The sequence below is a fragment of the Pecten maximus genome, chromosome 4 (assembly GCF_902652985.1).
Source record: "Pecten maximus chromosome 4, xPecMax1.1, whole genome shotgun sequence".
Classification (NCBI taxonomy): Eukaryota; Metazoa; Mollusca; class Bivalvia; order Pectinida; family Pectinidae; genus Pecten; species Pecten maximus.
Genome location: NC_047018.1, coordinates 26262768 through 26278877, shown reverse-complemented (window position 1 = coordinate 26278877; position 16110 = coordinate 26262768). Strand labels below are relative to the sequence as shown.

Genomic DNA, 16110 nt, shown 5'->3' with positions numbered 1-16110 from the left:
CACTGTGTAGGAAAGATTTTATGCAATTGATAGCTTCGATAAAGACAGTTACAAAATGGAAATAAAATATGGGCATTTTAGAAGTAGCAAAATTTTGGGGAACTATGAATTGTTTGTGATCGTCTGACCATAATGATTAAATTTTGTGGAACTATGAATTGTATGTGAGCGTCTGACCATAATGATTAAATTTTGTTGAACTATGAATTGTATGTGAGCGTCTGACCATAATGATTAAAATGCAGAAACAACATTAACGTGATATCTTTGTTGTTGTTTAACAGGTCCTCCTCAGGAGTAATACTATGGATGTTTACAACAACTCCTCAGCCAATCAACGCGGGTCTTACAAAAAGTCAACGCCCAAACTATTTGACTGTTATAACAATTTATCATCCAATCACAACGCCTCGTTCAACAAGAACACATCTCCGAGTAATTATGACGTGACTTTCAACACACCGTTTTCCAAAAAGCACGAATCTTACGACAATGTTTCAACATCACTTCTGCGAAAGTCCTACAGTACATCAACTGATAGCCAATCCTTCAATCTGACCCAACATGCTGATAAGTCTGATTCGGATACGTTGTGTGATATTTCGGCCCCAATTCTACCTTCTCCTGATATTTCACATCTCACAGGTGACGAACTTGAAGTACTGAAACGAGTTTTTAAAAGGGAGGAGATGTTCGAACGAGACGAAGCGAAACGACTTATGTGAGTATAACAAAGGTCAAACATTACTGCAGATCCATGTCATAGAAAAAATGTTACTGCAACCATCACGAGAGTAATGTTGATCACGTAGACAGAAAAAAAAACAGACAAAAACATAGAATACCCACATGGAATTGTAATTGTAAGTCAAAGTCGATAAAACGAAGGCAAATACGTACAAAAATATCGCGTTGTATGGAGCCGCTTGATAAAGTACATATAGAGTGTAGGACCAGGTGCCCTTAAAGGATAGGCGTCTTCTGCTTCATCGACGACACCCGCCATATCAATCTAGGTCACGACGACACCCGCCATATCAATCTAGGTCACGACGACACCCGCCATATCAATCTAGGTCAAATCCGGGTTAAGTCGCATTCTTAAAGAGACTTGCCCGCAGAGAGATCAGAAAAATTAGCTAATAGAAAAAGATTTTTTTACACATGACAGATTGTTGGAATTGTTGAGTTTTTCATTTTATTTTCCTTATAAAACACTGAAAAGTGATATTAAAATCTCATTTTTTAAATATTATTTATTTAATCGCAACCCGCAATAAGTCCCCGCTATAAAGTGGAGTCTAATTTGATTGACACATCAAAGAAACAAGCACGTGCACAGTGCCGCACAGTGATAACTTCAAAGGCAGCGGCGATTTACAAAGAAGATTGCCGTTATATTCCATACATTTCCCTCTCAGGTTGAGTTTTAAAACGTCTTTTACATACATATTCTGTAATTGTTTTTAAGAAATAAAGTCGGAAAGCCTCTAATTTTGTCACATAGAAACGTGTACTGAAGTTTATTTAGTGATCGGAGATGTGCCGTTTACCGGTCCGTCTGCGGGTAAGCCTCTTTAATATAGTTGATAGATTAATCTCTTACAAGTATAGAATATCAATAGCTGTGTATCAGGGATACAGTGTCAAATAAAACTGTGGAAACGTGTTGTCCAATCAATAAATCAATCATATGGACTTGTTTCTAACTTAGTAAATATGATACTTTACCGGAGTTATATGTCGTATAGTTTGCCACATCATAGCGAGCCTGCCTTGTCCAGTCATCATATGTACATCAAAATCTTGTACTGTGACCTGAATCACGCAGGTGGTCAAAAACAATTCTCTCTTTCGATTAATGGTAACCAGGCATTCTGCGATGTTCTGAACCCTATATAGGCGGCTAGTTGGTGTTTCAGTTATGCATTACCATAAACAAAACGAGAAGTATTAAACAAATGCACTAAATCCTTACATGCAGCTGTATGGTGTCCCTAACATCACAGACGAGTCCTTGAAGGACAAGACAGTTGTATGGTGTCCCTAACATCACACGAGTCCTTGAAGGACAAGACAGTTGTATGGTGTCCCTAACATCACACGAGTCCTTGAAGGACAAGACAGTTGTATGGTGTCCCTAACATCACAGACGAGTCCTTGAAGGACAAGACAGTTGTATGGTGTCCCTAACATCACAGACGAGTCCTTGAAGGACAAGACAGTTGTATGGTGTCCCTAACATCACACGAGTCCTTGAAGGACAAGACAGTTGTATGGTGTCCCTAACATCACACGAGTCCTTGAAGGACAAGACAGTTGTATGGTGTCCCTAACATCACAGACGAGTCCTTGAAGGACAAGACAGTTGTATGGTGTCCCTAACATCACAGACGAGTCCTTGAAGGACAAGACAGTTGTATGGTGTCCCTAACATCACAGACGAGTCCTTGAAGGACAAGACAGTTGTATGGTGTCCCTAACATCACAGACGAGTCTTTGAAGGACAAGACAGTTGTATGGTGTCCCTAACATCACACGAGTCCTTGAAGGACAAGACAGTTGTATGGTGTCCCTAACATCACAGACGAGTCCTTGAAGGACAAGACAGTTGTATGGTGTCTCTAACATCACACGAGTCCTTGAAGGACAAGACAGCTGTATGATATATGGTGCAGTACTATATCAATCTTCTGAATAGCGCTGTATTTGTTTGTAAATATAGCGCGAACGAGACGATGTAACATTTTAAGCATGTTAGTTCATGATTACTATTCAATGCATGCAAATTTTAACGATGAACAATTGTCATTATATCATAATGCTTCTCGTAGTTTTTAAATGTTCCTATAAAATTCTCAGGATAGAAAAAAACGACCTTGGTTTGTCCTAATTTATTGATTCCGTTACTACAGACCAGAAACATACTCTCATCATTGTCGTAGTTTGATGGCCAGACATTATAGTCGAAAGCCACTTTAATGGGCCGTTTAGTGTGACGGTCATTTTAGTGTTAAATGTTCCTCATAAGATAGCAGGCCCAATTCTCGCTTTGTTTAAACTTTTAGTGCTTTTACTGTCAGATACTTCACCAATGAGCTCGACTTATTAATAATGTTTCATTTATATGTGAATAATTATTGTAATTGAGAAATGTGGCCATAACGGTGTCTTTATCTCCCACTGACTATACGGACTGATAATGTATATTTTGCAGGGAGATGGAACGGCGACTTGAGACCTATGAACGCGCAGTCCGGCAACAGGCTACTGGAAAGGGCAAGCTTAAATATATTGATCTAAGCCTGTGTCGTCTCTGCCACGAGACAAAGTTCGCCGATGGAATTTGCGGAAGGGTTTGTCATGATTGTCGCCGGAGGGTGTGCGTAAGATGTGGGTCCTCCGACGCCCCTCACTGGAATCCCCGAAAACAGAAGGTAGGTACAGCAATTCCTACAGTATCGAGTGGGGTTATAACAGGCGACTATCGTTATTCTATAGCTTCTTTTTAAGTGTAGGGAATTGTATTCTTTATAGGATGGTATCTGTCTCCAGGTGGGAGTGAGGTATCCATCTCCAGGTGCGAGTGGCGTCAGTGATACGAAATGTCGAAATTGTTGCTCCATATTTACCTATAATGACATACATGTTTACATTCTCCTAATAAATGACATAATATTAACAATCTCCTTATTAATGACATAAATGGTTACATTTTCCTTATTAATAACATACATGTTTACGTTCTCCTAATTAATGATATACATGTTTACGTTCCCTAATTAATGACATACATGTTTACATTCTCGTAATTAATGACATATATGTTTATATTCTCCTAATTATGATATACAACAAAACAATAAACAATGGATATATCAAAACAACAAACAATGGATACATCAAAACAAAAGACAATTGGTATATCAAAACAACAAACAATAGACATACCAAACAACAAACAATGGATATATCAAAACAACAAACAATGGATATATCTAAACAGTAAACAATGAATATCTATAGCAAGCAATGGATATATCAAAACAACAAACAATAGACATACAAAACAACAAACAATGGATATATCAAAACCACTAACAATGGATATATCAAAACAACTAACAATGGATATATCAAAACCACAAGCAGTGAATATATCAAAAAAACAAACAATAGATAAATCAAAACAACAAACAATGGATATATCAAAACAACTAACAATGGATATATCAAAACAATAATGGAAATGTCAAAACAACCAACAATGGATATATCAAAACAGTAAACAATGGATATATAAAGCAAGCAATGGATATATCAAAACAACAAACAATAGATATAACAAAAGAGCAAACAATGGATCTATCAAATCAGCCAACAATGAATATATCAAAACAACAAACAATGGATATATCAAAACAACTAACAATGGATATATCAAAACAGCCAACAATGGATATATTAAAACAACAAACAATGGATATATCAAAACAACAAACAATGGATATATCAAAACAGCCAACAATGGATATATCAAAACAACAAATAATGGATATATCAAAACAACTAACAATGGATATATCAAAACAACTAACACTGGATATATCAAAACAACAAACAATGGATATATCAAAACAACTAACACTGGATATATCAAAACAACTAACAATGGATATATCAAAACAACTAACACTGGATATATCAAAACAATAAACAATGGATATATCAAAACAACTAACAATGGATATATCAAAACAGCCAACAATGTAGATATCACAACAACAAACAATAGATATATCAAAACAATAATGGAAATGTCTAAACAACCAACAATGTACATATCACAACAACAAACAATACCGACATATTCACCAACAAGATTTAAACTCAAAATCGACTAAACGAGGGTAAAATATTAACAGAATTATAGATTAGATAAAAGACTCCTGAAATAGTGCCAGGCGAATAAGGCCGGGTACTCATGGAATAGTACCAAGAGAATAAGGCCGGGTACTCATGGAATAGTACCAAGTGAATAAGGCCGGGTACTCATGGAATAGTACCAAGTGAATAAGGCCGGATACTCATGAAATAGTACCAAGAGAATAAGGCCGGGTACTCATGGAATAGTACCAAGTGAATAAGGCCGGATACTCATGAAATTGTACCAGGAGAATAAGGCCGGGTACTCATGGAATAGTACCAAGTGAATAAGGCCGGGTACTCATGGAATAGTACCAAGAGAATAAGACAGGTACTCATGAAATAGTACTAAGAGAATAAGGCCGGGTACTCATGGAATAGTACCAAGTGAATAAGGCCGGGTACTCATGGAATAGTACCAAGTGAATAAGGCCGGGTACTCATGGAATAGTACCAAGTGAATAAGGCCGGGTACTCATGGAATAGTACCAAGAGAATAAGGCCGGGTACTCATGGAATAGTACCAAGTGAATAAGGCCGGGTACTCATGGAATAGTACCAAGTGAATAAGGCCGGGTACTCATGGAATAGTACCAAGAGAATAAGGCCGGGTACTCATGGAATAGTACCAAGAGAATAAGGCCGGGTACTCATGGAATAGTACCAAGAGAATAAGGCAGGTACTCATGAAATAGTACCAAGAGAATAAGGCCGGGTACTCATGAAATAGTACCAAGAGAATAAGACAGGTACTCATGAAATAGTACCAAGAGAATAAGGCCGGGTACTCATGGAATAGTACCAAGTGAATAAGGCCGGGTACTCATGGAATAGTGCAATGAGAATAAGGCCGGGTACTCATGGAATAGTACCAAGTGAATAAGGCCGGGTACTCATGGAATAGTACCAAGTGAATAAGGCCGGGTACTCATGAAATAGTACCAAGAGAATAAGGCCGGGTACTCATGAAATAGTACCAAGAGAATAAGGCCGGGTACTCATGAAATAGTACCAAGTGAATAAGGCCGGGTACTCATGGAATAGTACCAAGTGAATAAGGCCGGGTACTCATGGAATAGTACCAAGAGAATAAGGCCGGGTACTCATAAAATAATATCAGGAGAATAAGGCCGGGTACTCATGAAATAGTACCAAGAGAATAAGGCCGGGTACTTATGGAATAGTACAAAGAGAATAAGGCCGGGTACTCATGGAATAGTACCAAGAGAATAAGACAGGTACTCATGAAATAGTACCAAGAGAATAAGGCCGGGTACTCATGAAATAGTACCAAGAGAATAAGACAGGTACTCATGGAATAGTACCAAGTGAATAAGGCCGGGTACTCATGGAATAGTACCAGGAGAATAAGGCCGGGTACTCATGGAATAGTACCAAGAGAATAAGGCCGGGTACTCATGGAATAGTACCAAGAGAATAAGGCCGGGTACTCATGAAATAGTACCAGGAGAATAAGGTCGGGTACTCATGGAATAGTACCAAGATAATAAGGCCGGGTACTTATGGAATAGTACAAAGAGAATAAGGCCGGGTACTCATGGAATAGTACCAAGAGAATAAGACAGGTACTCATGGAATAGTACCAAGAGAATAAGGCCGGGTACTCATGGAATAGTACCAGGAGAATAAGGCCGGGTACTCTAGAGGATGAAATAAAATACTTATAATGTCTTATCAATGTAAAGAATGTCTTCATTTTCTCGTTATTACGGTAGATTTAACCACGTCGATGATAACAAGGCAAAAGCCATGTCTAGAATAATAGACATATACGTTAAGCATACATTTGAATTTTTGGACCTTGCCATATTAACGTCGAAAATGGAGTGTTCCTTGTTATTGGTTTTCTTTACGGTCCTGGATCGTTGGAATACACCATGGCCTTATTAGTGGTACTGTCAGGGACACCATATGGTGATAAGTGTCCACTTGTCTGAAAATCTTCATAAATAACCCACACGTATGTTATCTTTGACAACAATAAATGGAATCGTGCGACATAAAAGTAAAAATTGGCTTTGATAATTGTGTGTCGCCTTTGTAATCTTCAAAAGCTAAATATCACCCGGGCGATCAGTCAGAATTTTATGTCTGGTATAAATCAAATGGCTTACCACGTAACTTTGATTTTTGTCATGAAAATGATGCAGAGGAGTCGTGTATATGAGAAGAGTTTTCGAAGCTGATAAACCTTCATTCGGCGTTCCTTTATTCTTATATCCCAGAAACCCTTCCCTTTTCCATTTCTTTCTGCTCTGTTTAAGATACTATAATAGACAATTATTGTGTGTTGTTTATCATTAGGCCAAGTTTTGCATTTGTATAATTGTTTACTGAGAGAACATTGATAGATTGTGATAACTTGCGCCCAATCCTTTTGTGTATTATTTGCAATAAAATTGATTTAAATTACATCCACACTCTTACCATTGTCCTAGCAGTGAGAAACAGGTGTATAATACAGTAACTGTTCGGTACCTATTGTATAGTACAGTAACTGTTCGGTACCTACTGTTAAAAGTTGCTGTTCACCTGCCTGATTTCGTCGAGTCCTTTAAGAGCTTGAATTTCTCAATGGTTATGAACTGAAGCTTTTCTATGAAAAACACAGTTGATTCGATAATCTCCTAAGCGAGATTTAAGTACTCTTAATGTACTTATCTTGATAACCAGTGCACTTCATAGGTTTTATAAGAATGCCGTAGAGTTGTACCTACATTGATATGAATGCCTTAGAGTTGTACCTACATTGATATGAATGCTGTAGAGGTGTTACCTACATTGATATGAATGCTATAGAGTTGTACCTACGTTGGTATGAATGCTGTAGAGTTGTACCTACATTGATATAAATGCCGTAGAGTTGTACCCACATTGATATGAATGCTGTAGAGTTGTACCTACGTTGGTATGAATGCTGTAGAGTTGTACCTACATTGATATAAATGCTGTAGAGTTGTACCTACATTGATATGAATGCTGTAGAGTTGTACCTACATTGATATGAATGCTGTAGATGTGTACCTACATTGATATACATGCCTTAGAGTTGTACCTACAATGATATGAATGCTTTAGAGTTGTACCCACATTGATATACATGCCTTAGAGTTGTACCTACAATGATATGAATGCTGTAGAGTTGTACCCACATTGATATACATGCCTTAGAGTTGTACCTACAATGATATGAATGCTTTAGAGTTGTACCTACATTGATATGAATGCTGTAGAGTTGTACCTACATTGATATGAATGCTGTAGAGTTATACCTACAATGATATGAATGCTGTAGAGTTGTACCTACGTTGGTGTGAATGCTGTAGAGTTGTACCTACAATGATATGAATGCTGTAGAGTTGTACCCATATTGATATGAATGCTGTAGAGTTATACCTACAATGATATGAATGCTGTAGAGTTGTACCTACGTTGGTATGAATGCTGTAGTGTTGTACCAACATTGATAAAAATGCCGTAGAGTTGTACCTACATTGATATGAATGCTGTAGAGTTGTACCCACATTGATATGAATGCTGTAGAGTTGTACCCACATTGATATAAATGCTGTAGAGTTGTACCCACATTGATATGAATGCTGTAGAGTTGTACTCACATTGATATGAATGCTGTAGAGTTGTACCTACGTTGGTATGAATGCTGTAGAGTTGTACCCACATTGATATGAATGCTGTAGAGTTGTACCCACATTGATATAAATGCTGTAGAGTTGTACCCACATTGATATGAATGCTGTAGAGTTGTACCCACATTGATATAAATGCTGTAGAGTTGTACCTACGTTGGTATGAATGCTGTAGAGTTGTACCTACATTGATATAAATGCTGTAGAGTTGTACCTACATTGATATGAATGCTGTAGAGTTGTACCTACATTGATATGAATGCTGTAGATTTGTACCTACATTGCTATACATGCCTTAGAGTTGTACCTACAATGATAGGAATGCTTTAGAGTTGTACCCACATTGATATACATGCCTTAGAGTTGTACCTACAATGATATGAATGCTGTAGAGTTGTACCCACATTGATATACATGCCTTAGAGTTGTACCTACAATGATATGAATGCTTTAGAGTTGTACCTACATTGATATGAATGCTGTAGAGTTGTACCTACATTGATATGAATGCTGTAGAGTTATACCTACAATGATATGAATGCTGTAGAGTTGTACCTACGTTGGTGTGAATGCTGTAGAGTTGTACCTACAATGATATGAATGCTGTAGAGTTGTACCCATATTGATATGAATGCTGTAGAGTTATACCTACAATGATATGAATGCTGTAGAGTTGTACCTACGTTGGTATGAATGCTGTAGTGTTGTACCAACATTGATAAAAATGCCGTAGAGTTGTACCTACATTGATATGAATGCTGTAGAGTTGTACCCACATTGATATGAATGCTGTAGAGTTGTACCCACATTGATATAAATGCTGTAGAGTTGTACCCACATTGATATGAATGCTGTAGAGTTGTACCCACATTGATATGAATGCTGTAGAGTTGTACCTACGTTGGTATGAATGCTGTAGAGTTGTACCCACATTGATATGAATGCTGTTGAGTTGTACCCACATTGATATAAATGCTGTAGAGTTGTACCCACATTGATATGAATGCTGTAGAGTTGTACCCACATTGATATAAATGCTGTAGAGTTGTACCTACGTTGATATGAATGCTGTAGAGTTGTACCCACATTGATATGAATGCTGTAGAGTTGTACCTACGTTGATATGAATGCTGTAGAGTTGTACCCACATTGATATGAATGCTCTAGAGTTGTACCTACAATGATATGAATGCTGTAGAATTGTACCTACGTTAATATGAATGCTGTAGAACTGTACCTACGTTGATATGAATGCTGTTGAACTGTACCTACGTTGATATGAATGCTGTAGAGTTGTACCTACATTGTTATGAATGCTGTAGAGTTGTACCTACGTTGATATGAATTCTGTAGAGTTGTACCTACGTTGATATGAATGCTGTAGAGTTGTACCTACATTGATATGAATGCTGTAGAGTTGTACCCACATCGATATGAATGCTCTAGAGTTGTACCTACAATGATATGAATGCTGTAGAGTTGTACCTACGTTGATATGAATGCTGTAGAACTGTACCTACGTTGGTATGAATGCTGTAGAACTGTACCTACGTTGGTATGAATGCTGTAGAGTTGTACCTACGTTGATATGAATGCTGTAGAGTTGTACCTACGTTGATATGAATGCTGTAGAACTGTACCTACGTTGGTATGAATGCTGTAAAGTTATACCTACATTGATATGAATGCTGTAGAGTTGTACCTACGTTGATATGAATGCTGTAGAGTTGTACCTACATTGTTATGAATGCTGTAGAACTGTACCTACATTGTTATGAATGCTGTAGAACTGTACCTACGTTGATATGAATGTTGTAGAACTGTACCTACATTGTTATGAATGCTGTTGTAATTACGTTGAAGAGTCTTGTTCTCGCCTACGTTCATGTACCTTTTCATATCGGTCATGCCTACCAGTTGACATCCGTTCTCATATGACCTTAGAGAAATTTCGAGGACGGTGAAAAACTATTCAAGACAAAACAAGACCGAACGCTGGATTAATTTGTAAATAATCTGTTTCTGATTATTATATATCACTTAGAAAGGGTGTACTTATAGAAATCAATTCTACAGACATCAGTCTCGTTGCCCTGAGTGTAAAGAGACCGATTTAGTATCCATGTTATGGCCATACAAAAGTCCATTTAACCACGCGCTCTCTTTGAGGGTGACACCAAATCAATGTCGCGTAAAGTCCACAGGAAGCTGATCAGGTGACGTTGTTACAGACGCTCGTTTTTAAAAGTCGAGTAAACTGTACATTTTACGACCAGTTAACGATACAACACTGGTTGGAAGGTGTGTCTTCCTCTAGTCACCCTAATTAAATACAGCGAGAAGAGATAGTTCTGATGGTGCTGAAGGGTCGGGAGCACGGGGAAGAGACATGTTTATACTCTACGCTAATATTTGGTCATCATTCCATACAGAAATATGCTAACACTCAACGCTAATGTTTGGTTAATATTCCATACAGAAATATGCTAACACTCAACGCTAATATTTGATCATCTTTTCATACAGAAATATGCTAATACTCTACACTAATATTTGGTCATCATTCCATACAGAAATATGCTAATATTCTACGCTAATATTTGATCATCTTTTCATACAGAAATATGCTAATACTCTACGCTAATATTTGGTTATCATTCCATGCAGAAATATGCTAATACTCTACACTAATATTTCGTTATCATTCCATACAGAAATATGCTAATACTCTACACTAATATTTGGTCTTCATTCCATTCAGAAATATGCTAATACTCTACACTAATATTTGGTTATCATTCCATTCAGCAATATGCGAATACTCTGCGGTAATATTTCGTTATCATTCCATACAGAAATATGCTACTCTACGCTAATATTTGGTCTTCATTCCATTCAGAAATATGCGAATACTCTACACTAATATTTGGTCTTCATTCCATTCAGAAATATGCTAATACTCTACACTAATATTTGATCATCTTTTCATACAGAAATATGCTAATACTCTGCACTAATATTTCGTTATCATTCCATACAGAAATATGCTAATACTCTACACTAATATTTGATCATCTTTTCATACAGAAATATGCTAATACTCTACACTAATATTTGGTTTTATTCCATACAGAATGTCAGAGGCAAGTGGAGGTGTAATATTTGTCAACTGAAACTTGAATTCGTATGTCAAAGTGGGAAATGGTTTCACGGAAACAGGTCGGTGTCTATGGTAAACCAAATTATCAGAAACAAGATTCAATTCCAGGATGTCGATACGTCGGACACAGATGTAAGTATTTTATTTTCTTCTATTTTATGTGTTGGTCATAGGAGCATATGCATTCTCTTTTAATACTAAATAAACATTTCGAGTTTCTACAGAACCGACACCTTGGACGACGAATGTTACTGACCACGAGTTTCTACAGAACCGACACGTCGGACGACACATGCTATACTGACCACGAGTTTCTACAGAACCGACACGTCGGACGACACATGCTATACTGACCACGAGTTTCTACAGAACCGACACCTCGGAAGACACATGCCACTAACGACAAATTCCTACAAAATCGACAGCTGCACATGGCATGCTACTAACCACTAGTCCCTATAGTACTTTGTTTGCTGGGCTTATCGCCACGTGAGCAGCCATGGCCATTTTGTGGCGGGGTCTCTTTGTGGTAGTTGGTGACTACCTCACTGAATAACATATGGGAGGCCTGTCGCATGTCATCCAAAGCAATTTGGGTGAAATGTAATGCAGAAGAAGCCCAGACCAGCGTGTTTCTCAGCTTTCCGAGAAACACAAACTGACTCCGAAAAACGGCATAAACCGACCACGAGTCCCGATAGTACTGACTCCTACAGACGACACATACAAACCACGAGTCCCGATAGTACTGACTCCTACAGACGACACATACAAACCACGAGTCCCGATAGTACTGACTCCTACAGACGACACATACAAACCACGAGTCCCGTGCCTATAGTGATGACTCCTACAGACGACACATACAAACCACGAGTCCCGTGCCTATAGTGATGACTCCTACAGACGACACATACAAACCACGAGTCCCGTGCCTATAGTACTGACTCCTACAGACGACACATACAAACCACGAGTCCCGTGCCTATAGTGATGACTTCAACAGACTACATATACCGACCACGAGTTCCTACAACATGAGTGGTACACATGGTCTACAGTATTGGTATGTTTACTGTTGGCATTTTACGTGTGTCATGTGTGCATTTCAAAGTGTGTGAATCATTCTGAAACCGATAGACAAACTCTGAAGTGTAAAATAACGAAAACAAGAGACAATGAAGTACAGTGTATGTTTTTTGTTTTGTATTGTTTTACGTCCTATCAACAGCTAAGGACATTTAAGGCCGGCCTACACTGTCTGTGAGGTGGTTTAGTATTATCTAACGTCCTATCAACAGCTAAGGACATTTAAGGCCGGCCTACACTGTCTGTGAGATGGTTTTGTATTATTTAACGTCCTATCAACAGCTAAGGACATTTAAGAACGGTCTGCACTGTCTGTGAGATGGTTTTGTATTATTTAACGTCCTATCAACAACTAAGGACATTTAAGAACGGTCTGCACTGTCTGTGAGATGGTTTTGTATTATTTAACGTCCTATCAACAGCTAAGGACATAATTTACGGATGTTCTCAACTGTCTGCGAGATGGTTTAGTATTATTCAACGTCCTTTCAACAGCTAAGGACATAATTTACGGATGTTCTCAACTGTCTGCGAGATGGTTTAGTATTATTTAACGTCCTATCAACAGCTAAGGATATTTAAGAACGGCCTCCACTGTCTGCGAGATGGTTTAGTATCATTTAACGTCCTATCAACAGCTAAAGACATTTAAGGATGGCCTGCATTGTGCGAGCTGCATGCGTGTTTGTGTTTTGGGAGGCAGCAATATGTTCGTGTGCGTCTCCTTTGATAGCGGGAATCGGATGCCGACTTCATAGTGCTACCTCACTGAAGCATACTGCCGAACGCAGCCAGCAGGGCACCTCACCCGGTCACATCAAGTTTATCATAGTTATCGAAGTGTTCCTTATATTCAATCAAGAAATGTGACACACCCGTACCCTCAAACATAAAAATGAACCTGCTTTCGAAAACGAGCCCACAGTGTTATGGAATCAAATGATATACTGGTGGAACCATATCATATAATGATGACATCATATACTATAATGATAAAATTAAATAATATAATGACAAAATAAAATCAAACATTGATGAAGTCACAATATCATAAAAACGTCAACCCATATAGTGTTAATGATTATGTGACAGACATAACGTTCTATAGTATGAACTCGAAATTGTTTGTTATGTAAGTACACGTGCCCCCCGACGTCTAGGCAGACGTCACCAGGTGGTAGATAGGTAGGGACAAAATGGTGTGGTTATGTGGCCGTTAATTGGGTCGGCTCTGTAGCTAATTTATAGGCTGTGTATATATCGCTTCATGTGATATCTATGCGTACACGATCGATCTATTGATTCAAGTAATTAAGGAGACGTTGTCACTGAAACCGGCATATTACCAGGATACTCACGCGCCTTATAGAATATACGGTCTGGTTAATCGGAATGTTCCTCTAGCGGCCGCCATGTGTGTAATACGAGGGACGTATACGGCCCCTGTATAATGTCATAATTTTAACCAAGCAAGCTCCAACTTTCAATTTATACATGTTATAATACATTTATTATACCTATTTGTATAAATCATATCTACACATGTCGGATCCCAACGTGTTCAGGTTTTCGTTGAGCTATCTTTATACTACATCTGAACAGAGACTTATATATAAACGTCTCTGATCTGAAGCTTTAAAAATTCCATTGTTGATGTAGTATGGATTCTTTGGTTATTCTATCATATCATTTTTGTCTATAAACACATCCCGAGCTTTGCTATGATGTGACTTAGAACCAAAACCAAACGTATTTTTTTCTAACAAAATACAAAACATATTCCCCTGATATCGCTATATGGTACTAGAATGTTTGCTTCTCCTCCGTCTGTATATTAGTTCGGGACATACCCATTCCCTTATATATATACTATTGTGCGTTTTTATAATGTACGTAGTCGATATACAAAACATTGGATGAGTGTTGATGTTATTTTTCGTACAAAATCTCACGTTGAAATCACTATTATCATTTTTGAGTATAAACTATAACGTTAAAAATCATTACTTTTTTATTTTTCGACAATCTGTTTCTCCTATGGGTTTGTACTTTGGAGTATAATAGGCGATGTAATCGAGATTTGAAAAAAATTCAACAACAAATGTTACTAACGTGTATCCAATGATTCAGGGCAAAATCGATAATACTTCTAGAGCGTTTTTCAATTCTTAGATTATTACTATAAATCAAAAGTGTAATATATTAAATTCACGCAAATACTAAATCCGTTCGTTTGTGAGAGTTTAATTTGACGACAAGAATGTTGAGTGACAGGGACAACATTTTATATAATCATCATTATACAGTGTAGGATCTGTGAGCTGATAACATGTGTCGTTGTTGAAATGCGACAAAACATGATCTTTAGTCAATAATGTAAACGTTTTTACCCGCTTGTCATACAGTGTCATAAATAGCATATTCCTGTAACGTTACCTTTTTCTAATACTAATCACCAGGTATTGTATCAATTATCACGGGTAGCACCTGGGACACAATTCCCCAACCTAGATCTGTGTCAGGTGTATTGATACTCTACCTGTACTTAATCCCTATTGTTTACGCTATTATGTCACTGACACGCATTGATTTGTGGTCGGGGGAAATATAGTAACTAGGGCCATTGTTTATAACCTACGTCTTACGAACGTTTTCAATGGCGTTGCGTTCATGACACTAAGTTTAGGTAAATAAATCTGCACTCTTCTTTTTCTGAATTTTGTCGTTACGAGTATAACACCAATATCAGACAGGTTCGATACGTGTTCCCTCTCTTTGATTCGTGGGGTAATTAAACTCTATCGTACGAGTGTATAATGAGATCGATGAAGTAATAGCGCCAGCGCGGACGAGTAAATTGTCAATATAACTATTACCGCTAATGATGTGTATCTATATCACAACCTGTACGAGTGGTGTTTTCCCAAACAGATGTCACCATATGTATAAGTCTTAAGTAAAAACCCAGATGGGATCTCCGTAATTAAACTTAATCACGCGTGGATATTGCCGCTTATGATCCTATGGTCTTTACCGATATATATAATTATACATGTGATGGTTTGAAACAGGTTCTCTTGGTAAACGAGTCATTCCCATCTGATTTGGAAGATGGTGTACAATATATATGATTAGTAATTATCAATAAACACCATTACCGGAACGGAACACCTGCTATTTAACGCTAACATTCACCCGCCGGGTGTATTGCATCAATAAATGAAATATACATCAGCAGGGTTGACAACGGGGCCTATTTAATAGGTA

At 37.7% G+C, this 16110-nt stretch overlaps 1 protein-coding gene across 1 annotated transcript in view; it reads left to right on the top strand.

Moving 5' to 3' along the window:
• Positions 1–16110, top strand: part of LOC117325637 (regulating synaptic membrane exocytosis protein 2-like) — a 67301-nt gene that overhangs the window by 18383 nt on the left and 32808 nt on the right. Inside the window, exons 3-5 of the mRNA XM_033882025.1 lie at positions 285–721; positions 3218–3437; positions 11728–11886. Of these exons, the coding sequence (XP_033737916.1) occupies positions 285–721; positions 3218–3437; positions 11728–11886 (816 nt within the window). The remainder of the gene's footprint in view (positions 1–284; positions 722–3217; positions 3438–11727; positions 11887–16110) is intronic.